This window comes from Urocitellus parryii, chromosome 8 (assembly GCF_045843805.1).
Source record: "Urocitellus parryii isolate mUroPar1 chromosome 8, mUroPar1.hap1, whole genome shotgun sequence".
Lineage (NCBI taxonomy): Eukaryota > Metazoa > Chordata > Mammalia > Rodentia > Sciuridae > Urocitellus > Urocitellus parryii.
Window position 1 is genome coordinate 97463297 of NC_135538.1, and position 23759 is coordinate 97487055.

At 33.6% G+C, this 23759-nt stretch overlaps 1 protein-coding gene across 1 annotated transcript in view; it reads right to left on the reverse strand.

Moving 5' to 3' along the window:
• Positions 1–4773: 4773 nt before the first annotated feature.
• The window catches only part of Tinag (tubulointerstitial nephritis antigen), a 92134-nt gene continuing 73148 nt past the window's right edge, over positions 4774–23759 (reverse strand). The window contains exons 10-11 of the mRNA XM_077802109.1: positions 14790–14835; positions 4774–4908 (exon numbers count right to left, since the gene is read on the reverse strand). Coding sequence (XP_077658235.1) covers positions 4774–4908; positions 14790–14835 — 181 coding nt within the window. The remainder of the gene's footprint in view (positions 4909–14789; positions 14836–23759) is intronic.

Sequence of the window (23759 nt, forward strand, 5' to 3'; positions counted from 1 at the left end):
CTGCTTACCTTAGAGGGTGTGGGAGATGGGGGCTGTAGACAGAGGGAATAATTATTGCTGTTCATTTCCTAACTAATGGGTCTTCTACTGGTGGTGAGAAATCCTACTTGGCTAAATTTACTTGTTAATGGATTTTTAAACATTTCCATTATATATTTTATTAAAATTGTGCACAATAATATTCACAGTTGAACATGTGAAGCTTTTCCCCATAATTTAATCACTCCATTCTTGATGGTGTTAGGCTGATTTCCCACACTTTCATTGACATATCTGGAGAGGATACTTCTGTAATCCTTTGTCAGTTCCCATTTTGGTACAATGGCACCTGAAAGAATGATGTTTTACTCTCCTGAAACATTTTATAAAATGGTTGCTATGACATTCTACTTTCTTTTTCTCCCTTTCATTATCTTTGGAAATGGAGCCAGGGATGGAATTGCACACCTGTAATCCCAGCTACCTGGGAGTCTGAGACAGGGAGGTCACAAGTACATGACTAGCCACAGTGACTGATCAAGACACTGTCCCCCAAATAAAAAAGGGTTGGAAATATAGCTCAGAGTAGAGCACTTGCCTACCATGAGGTAGGATGTAAACTCATCCCTAGTACCACAAAAGAAAAAAAAAATACAATCAACCTCCATCCAAAGAAAAATAAATGTCCTGAGATAGATGATCATAATCTTTCTGATAGGAAATGGTGGTAGACATCATATTAAGTCCTGTGAAACATTGGCAAAGAAAGTTGACTACAAAACTCTCCGTGTACAGATTATAATTTATTCCCCATATGTCAAGAGAATAAAATCGTGTAACAACAAGCATTACATTACTCAGGCATTACATTACTTAAGACACATGTATTAACTAAGGGACTGAATTCATAAACTGTCAACCACTGATAAGCTATTCCTTTATATAGCCTTAATTTCTAATATCTATATGAAATCAATCAACAGTTTGTTTTCCATGTTTACCCTGTGATTTATCTTGCCCTTGCTGTACTCTGTATCTGATAAAGTATGGGAGCCGACCCTGACTGCTTGGTTTCATAACCTCTTTTATGCTTGCCTTTCAATAGCTCAATGCAAGTTTTTGATGAGAGTTTAGAAAATGTGCAGTATGGAGAAGCCTCTATTTCTCCTCCATTTCTGTCTCAAGTGGCAAATTTGACAGCCCCATGTCATTCCATGGCTCCACCAGACCGAACTGTTCGGTCATGTTTACAGATACTGCTGTGAAAAACCCAGCCCACAGATTCCAGCAACTCACCTTTATCTTCATTTTGTCCTTCACTCTAGGAATGAAAGCAGCTTCCCACTGCTGCTCACCTCTGGGCTGATTGACCAACCCTGGTAACCAATTGCTTTCTCTATATTCCCTCTATTGGAAATACTGAGAAAAATTTCCTTTTTACTGGTTGTACCCCAACTAATGAACGTCATTCCAATTTATACATGATTAAAAGAATTTGTAAATGTGCATTTTAAAAACTGAAGAAACCTTTTTCATTGTTTAGAATCAAATGAGATAAGATGTAAATGCAGTGAAACCAGCATGCAGGATCCCCAACTTTAAGGTCTTTTCTATGTTTTCCTTTTGCATATTTCTTAGTGATTCCTGAAGAAAGAGTTATTATTTGTTCAGGGGAGTGGCTAATCATTAACTCAATGTCTTACAAGTGTAGTATTTCATCTTTCCCCAACAAAACCTTTATATAGTAACTAGTTTAAACTACACCCCATAAAAACATGTAACTGTCACATATTTCTGACTAAGCAGGAAGAAAACCAGGTCTTAATGTTCACAGTGTCATCCAATCTGAGACATGTTGTCCTGGATAATCAAATTATCTTTATGGATGGTGTTTCTCTCCAGTTCTCATGATGTGAAATGATAAAATCCCATTAATGTAAATTAAAGTAGAGACTGGAAATGACATACACCAAATGTATTGTTCCTTTCATTGCCTAGTCTAGACTGAAGTGAACAGGGACCACTTGCAGGCCCCCAAAGTCACAGCTCAGGAGAAGACCATATAGATATCTACCCATAGTTCTTTAGCTCCTAGGTTGGGTCAAGGAATATGCCAATGCCAACATCTGAAAGTTGTCTCAAGGTTCTTGCATGATAAATAGAACCAAACATGATCTTTAAAGTTACAAAAATTAAGCCATGTGGGGTGGTGTACACCTGTAATGTCAGCTATTCAGAAGGCTGAGGAGGGAGGATTTGAGGCAGTCTGGACAACATAGCAAGAAATACTTTTATAAAAGAGCTGGGTAGGGGCTGGGGATGTGGCTTAGTTGTAAAGTGCTTGCCTGGCATCTGTAAGGCTCTGGATTTTATCAGTACTTTAAAACAGAGAGAGAGAGACAGAGAGAAGGAGGGAGGGAGGGACAGATGGAGGGAAGAAGAGAGGAAGAAATAGAGAAAGAAAGAAAGTTGCAAAAATGAGAAGCGACATTATAGAAGGAAAGGCTCTGACTCAACAGACTTCAGGAATAACACTATTCTGATCCCACTGGTACACTCCTGGCCCAGTTAGTTTCAATATCTTTCAGTTCTTGTTCTGTAATTGCTGGATAAACACACGTCTGTGCTTTCCTATGAGGTTTACCATGGTGGAATTTGATTTATTTCTTTTTTCTTCTTTTTTGGGTACAGTTTTCTCCTTATTTGGAATCATTAGAAAGGTAGGGAATTTTAAAATGCATAATAAGGGCCCACAAGCCACAATGTAAAACTTGATTTTAATACCTTTATCCAGTTGAATAACAGACGGAAGTGGAGTCACTTAATCCCATAAGTGCTTTTAAAAGGAATGTTAGTCATCTGGTGATTTTGGTATTATAAATTTGTTACTTCCATGGTTTTCAACATCTGAAGAATATTTTTAAAGTGCTTTACTACCCATTCAAAGCCCTGCCTACTTGCCTCGCTTGTACTATTTCAGTGGACCTCAGTCTGACATTGTGCAAGGACCAGGACTTGCTTTTATTTGTTTGGTGTGTGTATGTGTGTGTGTGTGTGTGAGAGAGAGAGAGAGAGAGAGAGAGAGAGAGAGAGAGAGAGAGGAAGGAAGGAAGGAAGGAAGGAAGGAAGGAAGGAAGGAAGGAAGGAAGGAAGGAAGGAAGGAAGGGAGGGAGAGAGACTGGAATGTATTTTGCCATGCTTGAAAAGAGGAGAATTCATGAACCCCAGAACAGCCCTTTCCTTGGGTGGCATAGATCTATGAAATGTAATTAACAGTCCCCAGTGAGATCAGAATGAGTTGCCCAGGGTGGATTTTACCTGCGGATGCACCCTTTATCACTAACAATGACAGATAGTCACTCCCCACTGTCTTCTCTTCCAAACAAATTATTTGTACACAAAACCTATTTGTAGGGGCTGTTTCTACAGGAACCCAGACTGAGAAAAAACAAATTATTTCTCAGTCCTCTGGGGAATGTTGGCCAATGCTGACAAGGTGAATTGCCCTCCTGTAAGTTTTCTATGAGAGAACAGAGTGAATAGATACTTCTTCTGATAAAACTTCAATGATTAATGAAAAGAACAATTGCAACCATCACTTTTCTTCTCTGCTTCCTCCCATTTTCAGCATGTCTGGCTTATCTAATCAGGGTAACTTTGGACAAACAACATAAAAATCCCCACACTGAAAATTAAGATGATATAATGCTCAGAAATTCAGGTCTTGGTTGTACTGCCATTGACTACAAATGGCTGTGCTCACTTACAGACCAGCCTTACTTCTTTATTTACTAGTTTGCCATTTAGATGGCAGTGAATTATTAAGAGATTATATCCTTTCCTAACCATTATTATGTTTTTGTTTGTTGCTATTTTTGCTTGTCTAACTATAGAGAAATAAAATCACAATTAGATGCAAATTAGTGCCAATTTAGCTTACTTTTAAAAATCTCAAGCAGTGAACTGTGAAACACTTGTGATAAAAGTGTATTTATTTTTCTGAGTCATGGTATCATGTTGCTGTTTTCAGGGTAAATATGTTATCTTTCTAAATATAGTTTTACAGCTAATTTTAATAAGCTGCACAAAGTATACTTGCTTCCAAAAGTAAGGGTGTATGTGTGTCCACACTGTGCTTCTATTTCCTTACTCAATATCTTCTCTACCTTGGAGACCATTCCATAGGACTGAATAGTAGCTATTTTCTGTGCATGGTTGCTTTTCTCTTGTGACTAGATTGCACGTTTAGGTAAACGAAGAGAAACAAGATGTTAGCTTATTGAGAGAAACAAATAATAATCTATTTCCATTGCTTTCAGCAAAACATAATCAAGTTTGGATTAAGAAAGGCTTATTTAGTTGAAAAAAGGAAAGTCATAGATATGACATATTGATGAGTTTCCAATTTGCTTTTTGTTGTCTGAAATCTTCTTTGGTCCAGGAAAGCAGCCACATCGTCTTTGTAAATGAGTGCAATGACTTTTAAGATCTAGTCATCTTGCTTATAAAGACAAAGGGACATTATCATGAGAGAAGAACAAAGACAACGTAAGAACTTTAAAGGCAATTAGCCACGCTGCTGCCTTTATTAATGTTTTCATATACTCAGTAATATAAAGAAAGCAAAAGTATAGAGCCTGAGGTAAAGCAAGCAAACAGGCAAAATTATATATATATATATATATATATATATATATATATATATATATATATAGTGAAGACACAAAGTTCCACATTGTGAAACTTCAATTTAAGAAGTTACTTAAATGCATGGCCTTACGGAAATTTAATATGTTATGGTTCATCTGAACTTGTCAGTTGGCCCCAAGCTGCGATGATCAACTTTTCAATGTCAGATTCATTTACTCCACGAAGAATCCTAAAATAGCCATTCTCTCCCCATGACTTTCCCCAGGAATTGGCAGCAATCTAAAGAAAAACAAAAATTGAGAATGGTGAGTTTAATACCTTGGTTTCTTTAAATTCTATCTATAAAAACACAGGAAACTCATATGTATCTTTAACTGCCTTTGGCATTATAGATGATAATAGCTAAGAACCTAAATGTTGCCAAAATAATAATCAGTTTTATTACTTATGCTTTATCAATATGGGCATATGTGTGTAAGTTGACAGAATCTAGAGCTGGTGTGACTTAACACATGCTTGAGAGTTTGAAATGCTACATCAGAGGATGACACACAAACTACAGATACAGAAGTCTCCACAATCATGTTCTAGGCACTGGAAGACCAAAGAAATATGATTCTGTGTTCAGAGAGTTTATAATATAATAAAGGATGGGCAACATAAGGCTAGTGGTAAGGAAGAAATGAGCATTAAGTGCTATGGAAATCAGTGTAAATACATCTCAATTATTTAGATAGTTCAGAAAATCCTTGTGGAAGAATTGCCACGCAAGATGCACAGTAAAGCCTAAACATAAATTCACCAGACTGAAAAAGGAGAAAGGGAGGTTCTGGGGAAGGGAACCAATAAAAACACAAGTACAAAAGCATGAAGCAGCATGAAGTAGTGAATTGAGGTAATGAGCTTGTTATAATTAGATCCTAAGACGGAAGTCAGTTATGAGGCAGAAAGGGGAGGTAAGGACATTGATACTCAGAGACAGTGGTAAAGATGATGTGAAGTCATGAGTTCTCCCCAACAGAGGAGGAAGATGGGCAATTTATGTTTTTATTACATTGTCCTATATGATATGAGGTAGATGGATTTAAGAGAGAGACAGAGCAGGGAGACTAGCTTGCAAATGCCTATAATGCTTCAGATGGGTAAGCAAATTGGGGCAGGGAAAATAGAGAAGGTATTTGAGAAAACTTCAGAAGGTAAAATCAAAAGGAATTAGCATTTTTTTTCTTTTATTCTTTTTCTTTTTAAACTATGATGATGGTTAGAGAGTTGTTATAGGTCCAAAATATCTCGTGGATTTAAAGCTTGAGTGAATAAGTACATGTTGGAGCCAAGACATTATGGAGAATATCATGGAGGCCAAAGAAACGTACCAGAGGGAGTTAGCTGACCACAGCTTAATGAAACAGACAAGCCCAGTAAATCAGAGACTTTACAACAGCTGCCACACTGGCTCATATTCACTTTTCACTAGGCCTAAAATGGAATAATGGTCTAGGGCACAATCTACACTGATATTTTCAAGGCATATGCTGGTGCTTTGAGCTTTCTCTATTTCTTACCACACAAGAGAGGACAGATCCATTCAACTTCAAAAATTGTCATGACAACATTGCTTTAAGAAAGAGCAGATTACCATCAATATTTCTTTTTTAAGATTTGACTATTTGCCTCCTTAATCAGCCCTGACACCTTATGAAACACTTGCAAAGATGTGTCTAAAATTATGAATTCAATTTACCACTTCAAAGATGAAATGGACTTTGAATAGCTGGAAATGGGACAACATCAAAGTGTGTGAGAGCTTTAGCAACAATGAATTAAACTAAATTACAATTTCCATATTTTCTAGTCAGTACCAATATACATATTTCCAAAGGCCAGGAAGTAAAATAAAAATAGTCACAACCTAAGATAAAATTTTAAGAATATTAAGATTATTCAATTCTTGAAACTGGAGATTATTGACATCCAAAATTTATCATTACGTCTTTGGCGACTCTGGGAAGGGTATCAGAAGGTTTTTTTAAGCAATTTTGTGCTACTGAGAGCTAGCCATGGATTTGCAAAAAAAGTAAACATAATGATAAAGAATGTGACTTTGTAATTTAGCACTAATAAAAGGCATCTCAAGACATATATTTCATTTATTCATCTTATCCTTCATACTCTCATCTCTTCCCTTTACTTAACTGTTTTGTTCATTTCTTTCAAAAGCCTGAATTTGTATTTCATTATAAACACTTTTGCACTGAGTTGTAGTGTAGTCACATGTATGAAGTGCATTAATCTCGAGTGTACAGTTTAGTGAATTCATACCCATGTTCATGAAGTTTATGCCTGTGTAATCTCCACTCATGTCAAGATATAAATAGTTTATAGTGCCCAGGTCTACCATGTTACCTTCCTATCATCATCTACCCTCCTCCTTCCTATCACTTGTACCTCTCCTTGGTCTTTATAGTACTGAATAATGCAGTATGTACTCTTTCATGCCTCAAAAATGTCTCTGAGATTCATCCATATTTTGGAATGTCCACGCATTTCATTCATTTCATTGTTGTATATTTTCATTGTGTGACTGTATCACAGATTTCTTATCCTTTCTCCTGTTGATAAACAATAAATATAAATACACCATCTTCATATTCATCAATAGTATGTGAGTTCTTGTTATGCTCTACCCTCACACTTGTTATTATCAATCTTTTAAATTTTACCAATGTAGTGTTTGTATAGAGATATCTGTGTTTTTAATTGGCATTTCCCTGGTAATTAATAAAGTTGACCATCTTTTCATATGTTGGCCATTTGGATTTCCTCTTTTATAAAATTCCTGTTCAGAACTTTTGTCTAATTTCTATTTAATTCTTTTTGATCTTCCTACATACTTGTAAGAATTTCCATATATTCTATATATGAATTCTTGCTGCATATCTTTCTAGGTAGGTAGGTAAGTGGACATACAGATTTTCTCTTGTCTATGCTTACCTTTTCTATTTCAAAATTCTGTATTTGGAATAGGTGTTCTTATTTTGATAAAGTCTGATAACCCTTTTTTATAAAGTTAATTCATTTTGTGTCCAGTTTGTGAGAGGATTGTCTAATAAATACCATTAATGTATTTGCCTATGTTTCCTTTGAGAGACTTTATTAATTTTCAAAACCATTTAGGTAATATTATCCATCCCAAATTGTTTTTCAGTACATATTCTAAAGTAGGAAAACTGGTTAGTTTCTTTCACATATATAAAATTTCTGTAGAAAGGCATGGGTTAAGTTGGCTCATAGGTCAACCTGGCCAGTGGCCTGTTTCAGTATACCTCATGAGCTAAGAATAATTTTCATTTATTTATATTTTAAAGAGTTTATATATTTTTTAAAGTCAAATATGTGACAGAGACTATGTGTGACCTAAAAGCCTAATGTATTTACCAGCTGGCAAACTGTGTACCAACAAATATTTTGCAGATTCCTGTACCAGCATTATTTACTAAAAATTATCTCTTTTCTCATTTGAGATACAATGGTGTTTGTTGTTAAAGAAGTGACTATATTTTGTGCTTCAAATCTGCATTATTTATTTTATTACATCAGCCCGTTTCTCTACTATTGTATTGATAGAATGTCTTCTTAATTACTGAGGTTTTACATTAAACCTTGAATTCTGGTAGTCTAAATCTTCCAACTTTATTCATCTTCACTGAGGTCAACTTAGGTTAAGATTTCTTTAAATTTATAGATGACTTGGTGAAAAGGAACATGTTAATATAGAACTCTCAATTATGAACATGGTGTCTTCCTTCTATCTACCCTAGTCTTTTTTTAATTTCTCTCAACAGAGTAAAAATCTTAGACAAATTTCATTGGAGTATTTCCTAGAATTTTAAGTAGTTATGTAATTTTAGATAGTGTTTATTTTTTTTTTATTTTGATTTACAATTGTTTCTTGCTACTATAGAAAATTAAAATTTATTTTTATGTATTTACCTAATATCCAGAAACCTTTCTAAATATGCTTCTTATTCCCAATAATTCATTTCTATATTATTTTTGCATTTTTCACATATATAATCATATCATCTGCAAATAATGTCAGTTATATTTCTCATCAAACTTTTCCTTTATTTCTTTTCCTTGCTTAATTCCATTAGGTTGAAACTCCAGTGAAATACTGATGGAGGTGATAATAATGAATGTCCATACTTTACTTTGCAATGATAAAAGCATTTAGTGTTTTATAATTAATTGTGATATTAGTTTGTAGAGTTTTTATAGACTATAAGATAAAGGAAGTTCCATTCTATTTTCAATTGGCTAAAATTCTAAATGAATGGGTTCTGTAGTATACAGAATTTTAAGATGGGCCCCGAAATTCCTGTCCCTGGTGTAAATTACCAGTATGATCTCTTTCACTTTGGTGTGAACAGGATTTGTTTAATACAATGGAATGTACTTTTGTGATTATATTATGTTATTGCAAAGTTGAAGATATGATTCAAATGCCCCCCAAATTAACTGTGACTTAACCAAAAGGGAGATTATTCTGCACATGCCTAACCAAAATTTGGTAAGCCTTTGAAAAATCCAACTTGAAGTCAGAAACTACATTTTCCCTAATGTTCTAGAAGACTTAACCTGCTGCTTTGTGAGAGCACTTGTGAGAATATCTATAAAGGGACCACATGAAAGGAACTTCGATCATCCTCCAGGATCTGAGAGTAGTCTCAGCCAGCAAGTAAATGAGGTCTTGATCCCATTACCATAAGAACTGGATTCTACCTATAACGTGTAGCTTAGAAGTGGACCTCAAGCTCCAGATGGAAAAAGCCCCCAGTCAACACTCTGATTTTACCCTTGTAACACTCTGAGTACAGGACCCAGCTAAGTTGACTGGACTTCTGACCCATGGATCTCTGGGATGATAAATGCATGATATTGCAAGCTTCTATATCTGTGATCATTCTTTAAACAATAGAAAACTAATTAAAGTGCTGACTTTTATTATTAATTCATTGTATGCATCAATTATGATAAATATGTCTTTGCCCCTCTTTGTGATTATGTGGCAAAATATATAAATTTCAATATTTAAAGCTATCTTTGCATTCTAGAGATAAATCTCATTTGACAAAACATAGTATTCTTTTAATATTTTTCTCAGTGCAGTATTTTGTTTGCAATTCTGTGCTCCTAAGAAATATCAACTTGTAATTTTCCTCTTTTGTACTGTCCTTTTCAAGTTTGATATTGGTGTTATGCTGGTTCATAAAAAGAGTCAGGGACTCTTCCTTATTTTCTGTTGCTTTAGATATAAAATTGGTTTTATTTGTTTCCAGATGTATGGAAAAATTTGCCAGTAAAGTATGTTGAGTCTGAGTTTATTTACATGATTGTTAGATAGAATGGAGTCTTTTTTTACATCAACCCATAATTGTTAATGCTTTCTATTTTCATTTCGTAAAATTTTGATACGTTGTTTTCCAAAGAATTTAGTGAGCCATTTTATTTATATTTTCAAAGAGATCATCATAACTTTTTCATAATATCTTCTTATTATCTACTTACTATTTATGAGTATATAGTAGTACTTTTTTCCATCTCTGGGTTAATTTGATTTCTCTCTGTTTCTTTTTTAGTTTTCCTAAGAATTTAATCTTTTCAAAGAATCAACCCTATTTTGTTGATTTTCTGTATTACATGTCTGCTTTCTTTCTCATGAATGTCTATTCTTAACTTCATTATGTCTTTCATTCTATCTTGAATTTGTTTTAGCTTATAAAATCAATATTTAAATCTCTTTTTTTTAAATACACCAATGTGAATATTTCTTCTTTTCTAACACACACATATTTCTATTAAATTTCATAATGCTTTAGCTAAATAACAAAGTTTGACATGGCATGCTCTGTAAAATTTCAATATTTTAATTAATCAAACTTGCCTTATAGCCTAGCACATGGTCAATATTGGCAAATATTTCAAGTACACTTTAAGAGAAAAACTCTGTTGTGGTTTCTGGTTACATAAAATATCTAATTATTTTTCCAATCTTCTATATCTTTATTTAGATATTAGTTGCTTTTTCTATGAGAGACTGAGTGTGTTAAAATATTGTATCTATTTCACTTTTGTTCTGTAAGTTTTGATTTGTAATTTTTGAAACTGTTATTTCAGCTTTTGTTTCTAAATGTTTTAATTTTGATTTTATGTTGAAGAAAACTGTCACCAGATATAAAATTCTAGGAAGACAGGTATAACTTCATCATCATTATCATCATCATTGTCATTGATGTACTTCAGCCTGGTCATATTGGTTTTTTCTTTTTTTCCTGTTGAAATGTCCCTTATCAGTTCTAAGGTTTTGTTGTTGTTGTTGTTGTTGTTGTTGTTGTTGTTTAAGATTGAACTCAGGGCCATGGACCACTGAGCCACATCCTCAGCCCTATGTTGTATTTTATTTAGAGACAGGGTTTCACTGAGTCACTTAGGGCCTAGCTTTTGCTGAGGCTGGCTTTGAACTTGCAATCCTCCTGCTTCAGTTTCCCGAGCTGCTGGGATTACAGGCTAAGGTTGATTTTTGAAAGGTAAAGAATTATATTTTTTAAATTGGGATATTTTAAATTTTTACTCTTTATCTTTTATTTTGAAATATTTGAGACATTTTGGAGCCCAATTTTCTTTACTTCTTTGCTTGGAGTTTATGGAGCTTCTTGAATCCTTTGTGTGATATCTTTAGTTTTAAAAAAACTTTGCTAGTAGGGATTCAAATATTAATTCTGTCTCCTTTGTATTGTCCTATGCTATTTAACCCATACTATGGAACATGACATTCACAAATTCAAGAATTCATTTAAATTTAATTGATTAATTAATTAATTTTGGTACCAAGAATTGAACCCAGGAGTGCTTAACCTCTGAATCACAACCCCAGCCCTTTTTAACTTTTGAGACAGGATCACACTAAATTACTTAAGTCCTCCCTAATTGCTGAGGCTGGTTTTCAACTCGCAATCTTCCTACCTTAGCCCCCTGAGTCACTGTAGATTACTGTCATGCGCCACTGACAAAGAATTTATTTGATTTAATTTTTTAATATCATCTATTACTTTTGATAGTTTTTAATCTTCATTATTGGTCACATTTTTCTTCTTCATTTGTCTCATAATTTTAAAATTTATACTAGAATTTTTATGACAGCTTAAAGACTGCTTTAAAATTATTATTATTATTATTATTATTATTATTATTATTATTATTAATGAAAAGAAGGCTAGCACTTTCTTCCAGGTACATATTTCAAGGGATAAATCACCATATCTGTATCATCAGGAATTCAATGAGGTTAGGACAGGAGAGAAGCTTTTGTCCATAGTTGGTTTTAAATGTTTTATGAGTATGTTTTTTTCTAGGTTCTTCAGGTAAATCTGTTCCCAGGCTCTGTGATGCTGCAGGAGATTTCTCCCTGCCTTTCCATTCCTTCTCCTTAGCTCCTCACTCTATTCTCTCAGGAAATAGTCTATGGGAAGAAATGGCTGTGTGTTTGGGGTTCCTCTGGATTCCCATCCAGCTGGATTTTCTTTCTCTTAGAAGTTTTCTCAGCCTGTTACAAACCCAATTCTCAGCTTAAGCCCCGACCTACTAAACTCTCCCAAGACAGAAAAACTCCAGATTCATATCTCTCATTTCTTTTAAAACACAAGTTTGGAAAACTATGCTGTTATTATCTTCCTATTTAGTGGAATTTATAGCTTGTTGTTATTTATTATATTTTATTCAGCAATAGAAGCCATCCAATTATTGTATTATAATAAAAAGCCTATTTTGTAGGTCTATTTGTAAATATTTTGAAACATCTGTGTATAAGTGGGAAAATAAAACTTGCCTGAGTTTCTTAGTGCTCTTGCAAAAAGTCCTAGAATCATGACAAACAAAATGTATATAATATAAAAATAAGGAATGTTTGCTTTCACTTGTCTTAGAAATATTTACTCTCTGCATGCCAGGGGAATTAAATCTAGAGCCATTTGTCTAGTTAACTAATCTGATCTGAAGAGATATTGAAACTCCTTATCTCCTCTAGAGAGCTAAAGAGAGCACAAACAAGGTCCTAAATTAAGCCCCAAGGTGCCAGAAGTACTGGAACATTATCTCCCTCAGTATTTACATGTCAGAAGGGAGGAAACCCAGTATTTGCACACATTATCTGGAGTTTATCTAGCTCTCAGAAAGACATATTTATGTTTCTAAAGGTGAGGGTGAGAACACAGGATCCTTTCCATCACATCTTAATAGAATAAACGTTTTGTTCTTTTACTTTGGGAAAGGAGGAAACTATCTTTCTTCAGTATGCAACTGGAGATAATCCATTGTTCTCTGTCCCTCAGTTACAGGACACATACTGCTAGCTTCATATAGTACTTTCATCGGCTCTCATCACATCACTTACATGACTATTGTGTGGGTACCCACAGTGCAATGCTGTGATGCTCTTCTTCCTACTGATCTGGTTCTACTATCAATTACAAATGCTTTGCTTCTGATCCAGGTGTTCTGTGTGTGTGTGTGTGTGTGTGTGTGTGTGTGTACATGTGTAGGATAACATCTCAGACATTTTACAACTTTTTTATACAACAGTTCTATAAAACTTAAAGATTTCATATTTTCATTAAATCACTCTTAAGTTTTACAATAAATTAAGATTACGTTAATGAATGGACTAACTTTTCCCAAGTGCACAAAACTATTCACTCACTCAATGACTATTGTTCATATTCTCACTGTGTGTCACCCTAATTTTGCCCTTGGGACACATTGCTGAATTAGGCAAACATGCCCCTAATCCAAGAGGAGTATACATGCGTATACAGTGTAATAGAGGAAGAATCGAGCCAAAATGTGCGACGTAAAAACTTATTGCAAATTTCTGTCTGATTTTTATATTCCTGCAACTTACATTCAACAATTTATCCAAAAGAATCACACCAGAAAGAAATCCTGCTTTCACCCCATGAAGTAAAGTTTTCTTTGAAAAATGCTTGATAAATAGTACTTCAGAATTGATAGTAGCTACAAAAAAATGATTGAAAAGGGTGGTGTGTAGGTATGTAATAAATAAATCACAGTGAGCATGAGCACAGACGTGTAGTGGCGGGTGGGGTACATATACAACACCTATAGGCTCTGGTTAGAAATTGTCAGAAGATACATTAGTCAAATAATGTATCTTTTTTATAATCATTTATATTAACCATTAGACATTAATTGTTATCTACTAAAAGTTTTATTTTAGTGAGAAAAATATTTTTTAAAATCTCAGTTTTTGTTTAAAGATCTTTATACTTAAAACATAATAACTTTATATATCAACCAGACAATTGTAAGGTATGGTCACATACTTAAGGGATTAATTATAGGAATTACTTTATTATGAAATCTACCAAGTTATTCTGGTGAGTATGCATACTGATACCCAGTGTTTTGTAAGCTACAACACACTTTGTACTGTGTATTACAAGTTGTTAGAGAATTACACTTGCAGCTATTGACAGGTAACATTACTTAGACTTTATACTATTTCTGCAATGAAAGTAAATAAAGACTTGAGAAAATTGTCCAAATTCATAATTAAATGAATGCTTGCAGTATCACATTCCAATATTTTTCAAGTTACTTCTTACCTATATTTTATGCTATTTTTGAGGCTAGAGATTGGTTATTCCTTAATAAAAATCTAAGTGTGTGTTATAATTAGCAAAATATTTTTTTAACTTCTAGAAAATATATATGCATATATAGTACTATATACTATATATGATATAATATAAAAAGAAATCAAGTTGATTGGCATATGCACATGCATATATGAAAAAGCTTAAGCATTATTTTAACATATATTACAATGAACAAAGAATTGTCCTATTGATTTTCAATTTGAAAACAAAATATTGATTCTTCTTGTACGATTTGAAATAAGAAGACTTGAGGAAAACCCTCATTATAGTGTAGATGACTGCAGTGAACTTTGTGCTAGAGAAGACTCCAAAGTTATGAAAAACAGAACAGAGATTAGGATGTGACTATATAATACAAAGCAGAGAGCAGAGGGACCCAACAGTCTACACTTCACAGCAGAAATTCAATTAATAAAAGTTACATACCCAAAATTTTTCTTTCTTCTGTTGTGCTCCTCTCAGTATGCCCCATCTACAAATAATAATAATAGGCATTAGTGTTGTTATGAATGTTTTATTTGTATGCAGTTTATTGTCATTTAACTTTCATTTGCCCCACTCTGTTTTAAATGAAGATGTTATCATTGCCTTATGGAAAGTCTTTGTATAACTTTCCTCTTTATTCTAACATCATTTATGTGCACATAGAAGATTCATCTCTATCCAAATACTTTGAAATATAATTCATTGACCAAAAGAGAGATGTCCTAAGGCAATGGGGTACAGTGATTTTCAAGTACTTAAATATTGCCCCCTCTCTATCTAGCCCTCTGAAATGCTATCCTAAAAGAAATAAACAAAAAAATCTTCAACACTACTGATGAAAATCATAATGGAAATGTAGATAATTGTTGTAGATTAGGAACTTTATATAAAATATTTATATTCATGTATTCTTTAATTAACTGGTAATATGCCAAATTTATATATCCATCAGTATATATGTGTGACTATTGAAATTTATGTTTCCAGTATTAATTCATTTCCTTTTTGTTTTTTCCAGGTACTGGGAATTGAACTTGGGTGCTTTACCACTGATCCTTTTTATTTTGAAAAAGTGTTTTGCTAAGCTGGCTCAACTTGGGATCCTTCTGCATTAACTTCCCAAGTTACTGGGATGTACCTTCCCTTCATGCCTGACAGTACTGGTCCATTGTCAGTGTAGCATATAACAGTTCATAAGGAACCTAAACTTTTAATATTTAATTCTATTAACAGAGTTAATGGACATTTGTCCAAAATCACATAGTAGGAAATGTTGGGCCAGGAACCCAATGTTCTTGTTAACATATTATATTGCTCTTTTCCTTATATAATCTCCAACTGCAGTATGTCCTAAACAACACTGGTTTTAATAGAGAAAGCACATTGAGTACCACTTTCATGGAGTTTGAAGTATTGTGAGAATACAATTAATTCTGCCATTTGTCATCTCATTACCTATTCTTAATATCCCAAATCCCATCATCAGAGTTCCTTTGCACTAAACTATGACCCACCATTACACTACAACCATTCCTAGGGAAAATAAACAAGGAGAGAAATGAATTACAGTACATGGGGTAGAGAGAGAAGATGGGAGGGGAGGAGAGGGGGGATGGTAGAGGATAGGAAAGGTAGCAGAATACAACAGTTACTAATAGGGCATTATGTAAAAATGTGGATGTGTAACCGATGTGATTCTGCAATCTGTATTTGGGGTAAAATTTGGAGTTCATAACCAACTTGAATCTAATATATGAAATATGATATGTCAAGAGCTTTGTAATGTTTTGAACAACCAATAAAAAAAGAGATACACTGAAAAATGTATTTTTCAATATGTCAGTTTGCTGAAGTATGTCTTTGATGGAATTTGGAATAGAAAGATGGTATTATAGCAAAAAGTTACTTTCTAAAGATGACAAAAGGTCTTCTGAATCCTTTATCATAAAAGCAAAATAGACAAAAAAAGTGATAGGATGGGAAAACTCTAAAGACAAACTTTGCACAAATTTCTTTTGTCTTGTTTCTGATACAGAGTGGTAACTGTACTGATCACATTTCTTTTTGTGCTTTACTACACTGTTCAAAATGTTTGGGGCAGCTTGTGTAAGTCGGGTTTGGTTCAATTTTCAAAACCATTTCATAGTTTTATAAGTGATTTACATTTTTGCAACTTTTCTTTAAAAACTCATTACCACTGGAAAAAAATTGATCAATCATAATATAAGTGCCCCCAAATGTTCAAAGCCCATTGCCTATTTGAATTAATAGACCACATCTGAAATCTTCAATTACTTATTTTCTATTTATTTATAAAACAACTTTCAATATAATTTCCAAAATCTTTACTAGTCAAACTTTCTTTTCAGATGATCTGGATGATCTTTCCAGGTGATCTCATACAAAGCTATTTGCATAAAATATAAAATCCAAGGCTAAATCAGAACCATCTACAGAATCATTCAGTGCTGAGATTATACACACAGGGCAGAGACCTCATATTATCTGAGATTCCAACAAATAGGGTAAGAAGTTATGGAAAGTCCTGCTTAAACCACTACGAAGACTCCTACTAAGAAAGATCTCTCAATTAAGAAACAGCTATCCAAGCAAGACAAGCTTGGCCCAGTTATGAAGCCTTGGTCTAAAGGGAAGAATAGCAACTGAGACTCCAATTTCTTGTCTATCACTCAGAGCTGTCCAAGCTCAGCTCCCACATTGGACTTGACTAAGGTAGGACTTGGGAAGGGACTCAAAGACTTGTCATTAGAAACTAAAAGAGCTATTTCACTAAATACTGTATTTTGTGGAACACTTTTAATAACACTCAAATAAAGGATAAACCAAAAGTGATCAATGTTTCTTTCCCTCCTTGTAAGACTGTTCAAACTTCTTGAACTCTAGTGTACTGAGAGTGAAGTACAAGAGGACAAAATAGTATTTAATAGAGGAAAGAGGAAAAAAATGAACAAGAAAAATATACCATAGAATAAGTGCTGCATTTACAAATATAACCATTTGATATAATCCCAGGGACCCTAAAAAATATTGAGATAATAAGGGATGAAGAGTCACAATATCATATGGGCTTAAGATTCAGCAACATGAAAACCAGACATAATTCCTCTATCAACAAATTAAAGACACGGGAAACAAAACATTTCATCACAAAGGGGAAGAAGTATTTTGTAACATACTTGTGTAATTTTTTTTAATTTTAGGATTACTAAATAAATTCTATGTGAAATAAATTGTCTTAGTTCAGGGGCTTTTAAGAAATATGAACTTCTTTCCACATGCCAACATATTCATTATGTTTCCATATAATTCATTGTGATTATCTAAAAATATTTTTGATGATGTAAAATACTGCAATAATTCCTATCTTACAAATCTATCAACTCTTTTCCAGAAGCATGTTTATTATAACTTTAAAGTGCTTATAAAACTAATTTATTTTAAAAATAATTTTATTTTTAAAACTTTTTATTCATGCATATAATTCATGCAAAATAGTGAGTTTTGTTATGTCATATTTGTGCATGCCTATGACAATTTGGGCAATTCCATTCCCCAGTATTTCCCCCTTTCTCTCTCCTCCTGCCTCTCCAATTTTCTTGCTCTATTCTACTGGTTTTCCTTCTATTTTCACAAAATCCCTCCACATTTTTTTTCTCTCTAGCTTTCACCAACAAAAGAAAACATACAACACTTCTCTGAGTCTTGCTTATTTCCCTTAATATAATGCTCTCAAGTTCTGTCCATTTCCCTGAAAATCACATAATCTTGTTTTTTATGGCAGAATATTAATTCTTTTTTATACATACCACGTTTTCTTTAACCATTTAGCTGTTGATGAACACCTAGACTGGTTCCATAATTTGATTATTATAGATATTGGTGCTATAACATGGGAACGCATATATTTCAAAATAATTCTTCAGTTCTTTTGGATAGATTCTGAGGAGTGTATATCATACAGTACTTTCATTTTTTTTTTTTGGTTTTTAAAATAATCACCATACCACTTTCCATAGGAGCTGTAATAATTTACATCCCAATGACCATGTGGGTTCCCTTTTTCTTGTATTCTCACCAGCATTTATTGAACAATACACTCATTTTAAACTAAGAAAGAACATCAGGATTTAGATTATTATAAACCTTTTCAAAATGGACAACAAAATAAGTTAGTCAAGTATTCAAGTAGAAGTGAGAGAAGAAAAGGAAAGCAAGGCAGTTGAATGAATTTAATAGTTTTAGAGATTTGCTTGTAAAAGAAACATTTAAAAAAGAGTGTTAACCATTATGCAAAATTCAAATAGGAAAACATACCACAAACAGAAAAAAATATCACTATAGAAGACATTGTTCAGTTCACCTATGTTATAGTCTCTGGGTGAAATGACAAGCAAGATCCATTCATCACAGAGTTTAACATTTGCACTACGACCCTCGACTATCACTTCTGTTTCTCATCTTCTGAAGACAGTTCCCAAGATGGTAAGCAAGTATCTCAGAATTACATTGGGGTGTTGTAAAGAAATAAACCTGTGGATGGTTTTCTAAATATCCCATGCTCTGAAAGACTAGGAAAAGTCACTTTGTCCCAAATGATTTCCTTTTGGTATTATAGAAAAATTTATGTGGTTCAAACCTTTATTCAAATAAGGTTGACTAGTGCAAAACAAGATTGCTTATTCACTTTAGAAGAAAATTTATATTTTCTTAATCTGTGTAAAACATTTTTTCTCAATGTACTTATATATGTTTCTGAATTGTGGACTTTTACTGACATTTATACCATTGGGCTGAAAATTCTAGAAATACACATATATTTCCCCAATCTCCACTTTTAAATCAATGACTATCTTTGTGGACATAATGTTTTTTTGTTACATTTATATTCGATATAAAAAATAACTATTTCTTTTTATATATACCTACTAATTTTAAGAATTGTATACAAACGAGTTCAGATAGACTAGCACCTTATTTGGCTGAGATTATTTCCATAACCTTGCTAAATTGGTTCACCAGCTTGAGAGATCTTAACACTGACTTTTCTTGCCTGAAGGGAATCCAATTAATTTGAACTTTATACTATTTTTTTGAATGTTTTCTACCTCATCAAGTTCAATGTTTTCAACTATTCAAGATTTATTAATACATCCTTTCTCTCAAAATTGAGGAACGCTTTGGGAAATGCTGGTTTTGAAAAAATCTGGGCAGGTCTTAGCCCATGTACCACATTCCAGGAGTGTCTTCTGGCCCTCTTTTCCCCTTGCACTAAGATGCAGGTACATCACCTCAGTGCCTGTGTCCATCAGGTTTTATCTTGCTCCTCACTTTTGAATACCTAAAAAACAGAATTCTATTTTATAATATGAAAAGCCTTTAAGTTCCTCAAGTAAAGCCTTACAGTACCTAAAAAGAATGATATAAGATTTTGTATTTCTAAGGTTATTGATGTCTTTATGCCCATTCCCTTTAAAAGAGATAACAACATTAAGTGATACTAAACTTCTTAAAATCCCATTTTAAGCTATGTCTAGATAGTAAAATGATCAGAACAGAATAATTAATTGGGGTGAGATTTTAAAAGATAGATTTTTCTCCCCTTTGGTTTTTGTAGATTTTACCATCGAGGCCCATATACCCGGTGATAGTAAGATTAAACATAAGAGATAGCTGAAGATAAAATTTTATTGAAATAATATTTACATTCCCATACATATCCCTTAGAAGGGAACACAGAATGTCTTATGAATTTTATCCATTAATTTCTGCCTTTATTCAACAAAGTATAATTTATTCCAGAAAAGATACATATTTTGCCTTCAAGAAGCAGAGTATCTCATGAGAGTGATGCTGGGAAATAGAAAATAAACACAAGTACAAATAATTAGAATTCACACAAGCATGTTTTATAAATGTCCACAGGTGTAGATGAATACACAACTGTGCTGATGGCAAAGATAACTTCCTTCACAGATCTGAGTAGAAGCTTTTTGGATTGAAATGGGAGTGTAGAATTTGAGGAATGATAGGTGCAAAGTCATAAGAGAGGCATGCAAAACCCCATCTCAGAATGTTTTAGGAGCAGCACTTGGTCCTGTGTGGAGCAACAATGGCAGAAGCAGGAAGTGAAGTGAGAAGAGCTGTGTAACTCAACTGGAAAGAACATCCAGGGCCACCAAGCTCAGAGCTTACAATCTTGTGAGTAAGAGTCACCCAGCTATGGGATGGAACACAATCCAGAAGTGCTTTGAGAAGGGCAACTCTGGTATTAGTGTGAAGCATGGATTTGGGGAAGGGGAGAATAGAAGCAAAGGAGGAATATGTAGTTCAAGCAAAAAGTAAAGAAGTTCTGCTTAAGACTATAAAAGCCTTATAGCAAATATTGTTTATTCTTTTGACAGCTTTATTCCCAACACTAGAATAGTGACTCTCAACATTTGACTCTAAATAGATATTGAACTGGTAAATTAAAGTATGTTGGCAATGTGAATGAAGAAAAAGCCAAACATTTAAGAAATACTTAGGAAATAAAAGTGATGGAATTTGTTGATTAGTTTACATGGGCAAGAAAGGAGAAGAAAGCATCAAGGGCTACCCAAAGTTTCAAGGTGAAATTAGTAGGTCTGTCTAATGTGCAGTAGTTGAGGTGAACTTCGCCTTGCACAGAGACATGTTCCTGACAATCAGGATGTCTTAACATTGCCAAAGACTGAAATTAAAAATTTGCTTCACCTTCTGTTGGGTTCTTTCTAGTGGTGGTGGTTTTGCATATTAACCTTTAAATGAAGGCATTTCAGGATCACTGACAAGGAATTCAGCTAAGGGAATTCATCAAAGAACCAAGGAAAGTTGACTGTTAAAAGAAATTCAGAAAGAGCCATTCTGCACAGTGAAAAATTCTTTTGTAATGAGAATAATTATTTTTCCAACTTATGTATCAAAATCACATTGCTTAAGTATTGAGATCCTTACAGTAAATCTCACATCCAAGAATCTGAAGTTGTAAGAATAAGGAAAAAAAAGTTTTATTTTATTTCTACAGTAGGTATATCACTTTGTAGCAGAATCACCCAGACAAAACTGTTGCAATGTCTCTGAAAATATGCTATTTCTGGGGTCCTAGCACATGCCCAACAGACTTGAAAACAAGAATTTCAATTTATGTTTTCTTTGTAGGCCAATTCTGTATTAGAAAATATAGATCCAAACAGATAAACACAAAGTCTATAGATAATGTACACATAAAGAAAATCTATGTAGTAGAGTCTAACTGAACAGGAAATTTTGGAGTAAATAGGGAAGAAATACACCAGAGAGCTTGATGTGAAACTGCAACGCTTTTTATTAAGGAAATTAATGTTACATAGGAAATAAGTATAAAGAGACCACCAGACAGGCTTTGGGTCAATAACAATAATATAATACTCTGGATATAACATTTTGCTTTCAGAGGTAAGACTGAAGATAGAATCTCAGCTCCCTGTGCATAAAGATTTTAAAGATAACTGCAGTAAGAATGAGGCAGAGATATTCAGGCTTTTATTTCCTTATGAATATTCTACCAGAGATGCTTAGAAACTTCATTTTAAAAGCTGTTCATGCCTAGTGAGTGTGGCAGTGTTGAAAATGATAAGGAGCTATCAAAAAGTGCTAATTAATGCTAGATCAAAGATGAATGGAAATAGACTTCACAGGAAAGAAAAGAGAAATGAGAGCATTCCTTGCACCCCAAAATTTATTTTCTACTTAAGTAAAACATAAATCAAACCAAAGTTCACTAACTCTAAGATTGAGTTTAGTTATTGGTATGTTCTGCCAAGAAAATACAAATTCTATCATAGATTTGAGAAGCAGATGTAGATTTTGGAAAGATTGTTTTTGCATAAAATATTGCAAGTTATTATGTATATCTAATATTAATTAATCATCCAACCAACACTCTGGAGTGCCTACATATTAAATGTCCTGCCATATCTAATACATCAAGAAGCAAAAACCTCACGTTTCATATCATCTGTAATTTGTCCTATCAAAAGAAATATAGAGAAAATTGATGAAAGGTGATACCCAGTTTATAACCTGGCCAGAATGATTTGTTGTATGACAGAGATAACTATCCTTCTGCATTTAATATATTGACTGATGTGTGTCAAAAATGTGTCCAATTGAGGCTGCTCAGTGGTAGAGTGCTTACCTATCATTTTCTAGGCTTTGGGTTCAAACCCCCGTACTGAGAAAAAAACAAGAAAGAAAAAGAGGGGAAAAAAAAGTAAAAGATTATGTAAAATGTACAGGGTAAAAGAGAGAGAAAAACAAAACAAAACCATCCATTACTGTCCATGACAAGTAACTAAGTGGTACCTTATCAAGAGAATCATTAAAGAAGCACTTCAGCCTTTTGATGTTAGGAATATTAATTACGTTTTTTATATTCTTATAGAATTGTAGCACTGGAAGGAGACTCAGAGATCATGGTATACTCCAGGAAATGTTTAATAGAATAAATCACAATTAATGGTAATTAACTAGGGTATTGTCTTCTGAAGAGCTTCTGTAATGCAGAACTTTAGCCCGTTTATATTAGGACTAGACATGGATCAAAGAATCTTAGCACTAGAAGGAGGCTCAGAGGTTATAGTGTACTCTGTGATTTGGCTAACTATGGCTTACAGCCTATATCTGGCGCAATGTCTAGTTTCCTAAATAATATTTTATGGAATCTATCCTCATTCATTTAAAATATTATGTCTGATGATGGCATAATTGAATACAGTAAGACCATATAACCCACACAATTAATCTGACTGTAATCTAATATCTTTATTTCACAGAAGAGGGAATGAGGCCCCAAAAGAGTAGTACCATTCCAAGACTGTGTGGTCAAATGGCTAAATTCTCACAGGTGTCTGAGAAGCAAGTAATAGCACAGCAATCAAAAGTAGGAACTGAGGAAGGAAGGAAAGAGTGAAAACATTTCTGGCTATAATAAGGAAGAAAAGTACAATGGGTTTTCAATAATTTGTAGAAAATGACTCTGAGAAATGAGGACACATCTAATATGAGCATGAAATAGTGTAAGGAGTTGGCCTCATGAACTCATAGAGAAGTGATAAGAGTTTGGAAGGAAGAGGGTTGCAGTTGGTCATAGGAAGATAAAGCTGGTGATGTGGTGAGAGGCTGGGGCTACAAATAGAATCACATTATCTAAGATCATGAAAGAGACAGGTGTTGTGGCTCAGTGGTAGAGCACTTGCCTAGCATATGTGAGACACTGGGTTCAATCCTCAGCACCACATAAAAGTAAATAAATAAAATAAAGTTATATAAAAAAGATCATGAGAAATTACATCGAATTTCCCAAAGAAATAATTTCCTCCTATAGTCACATTT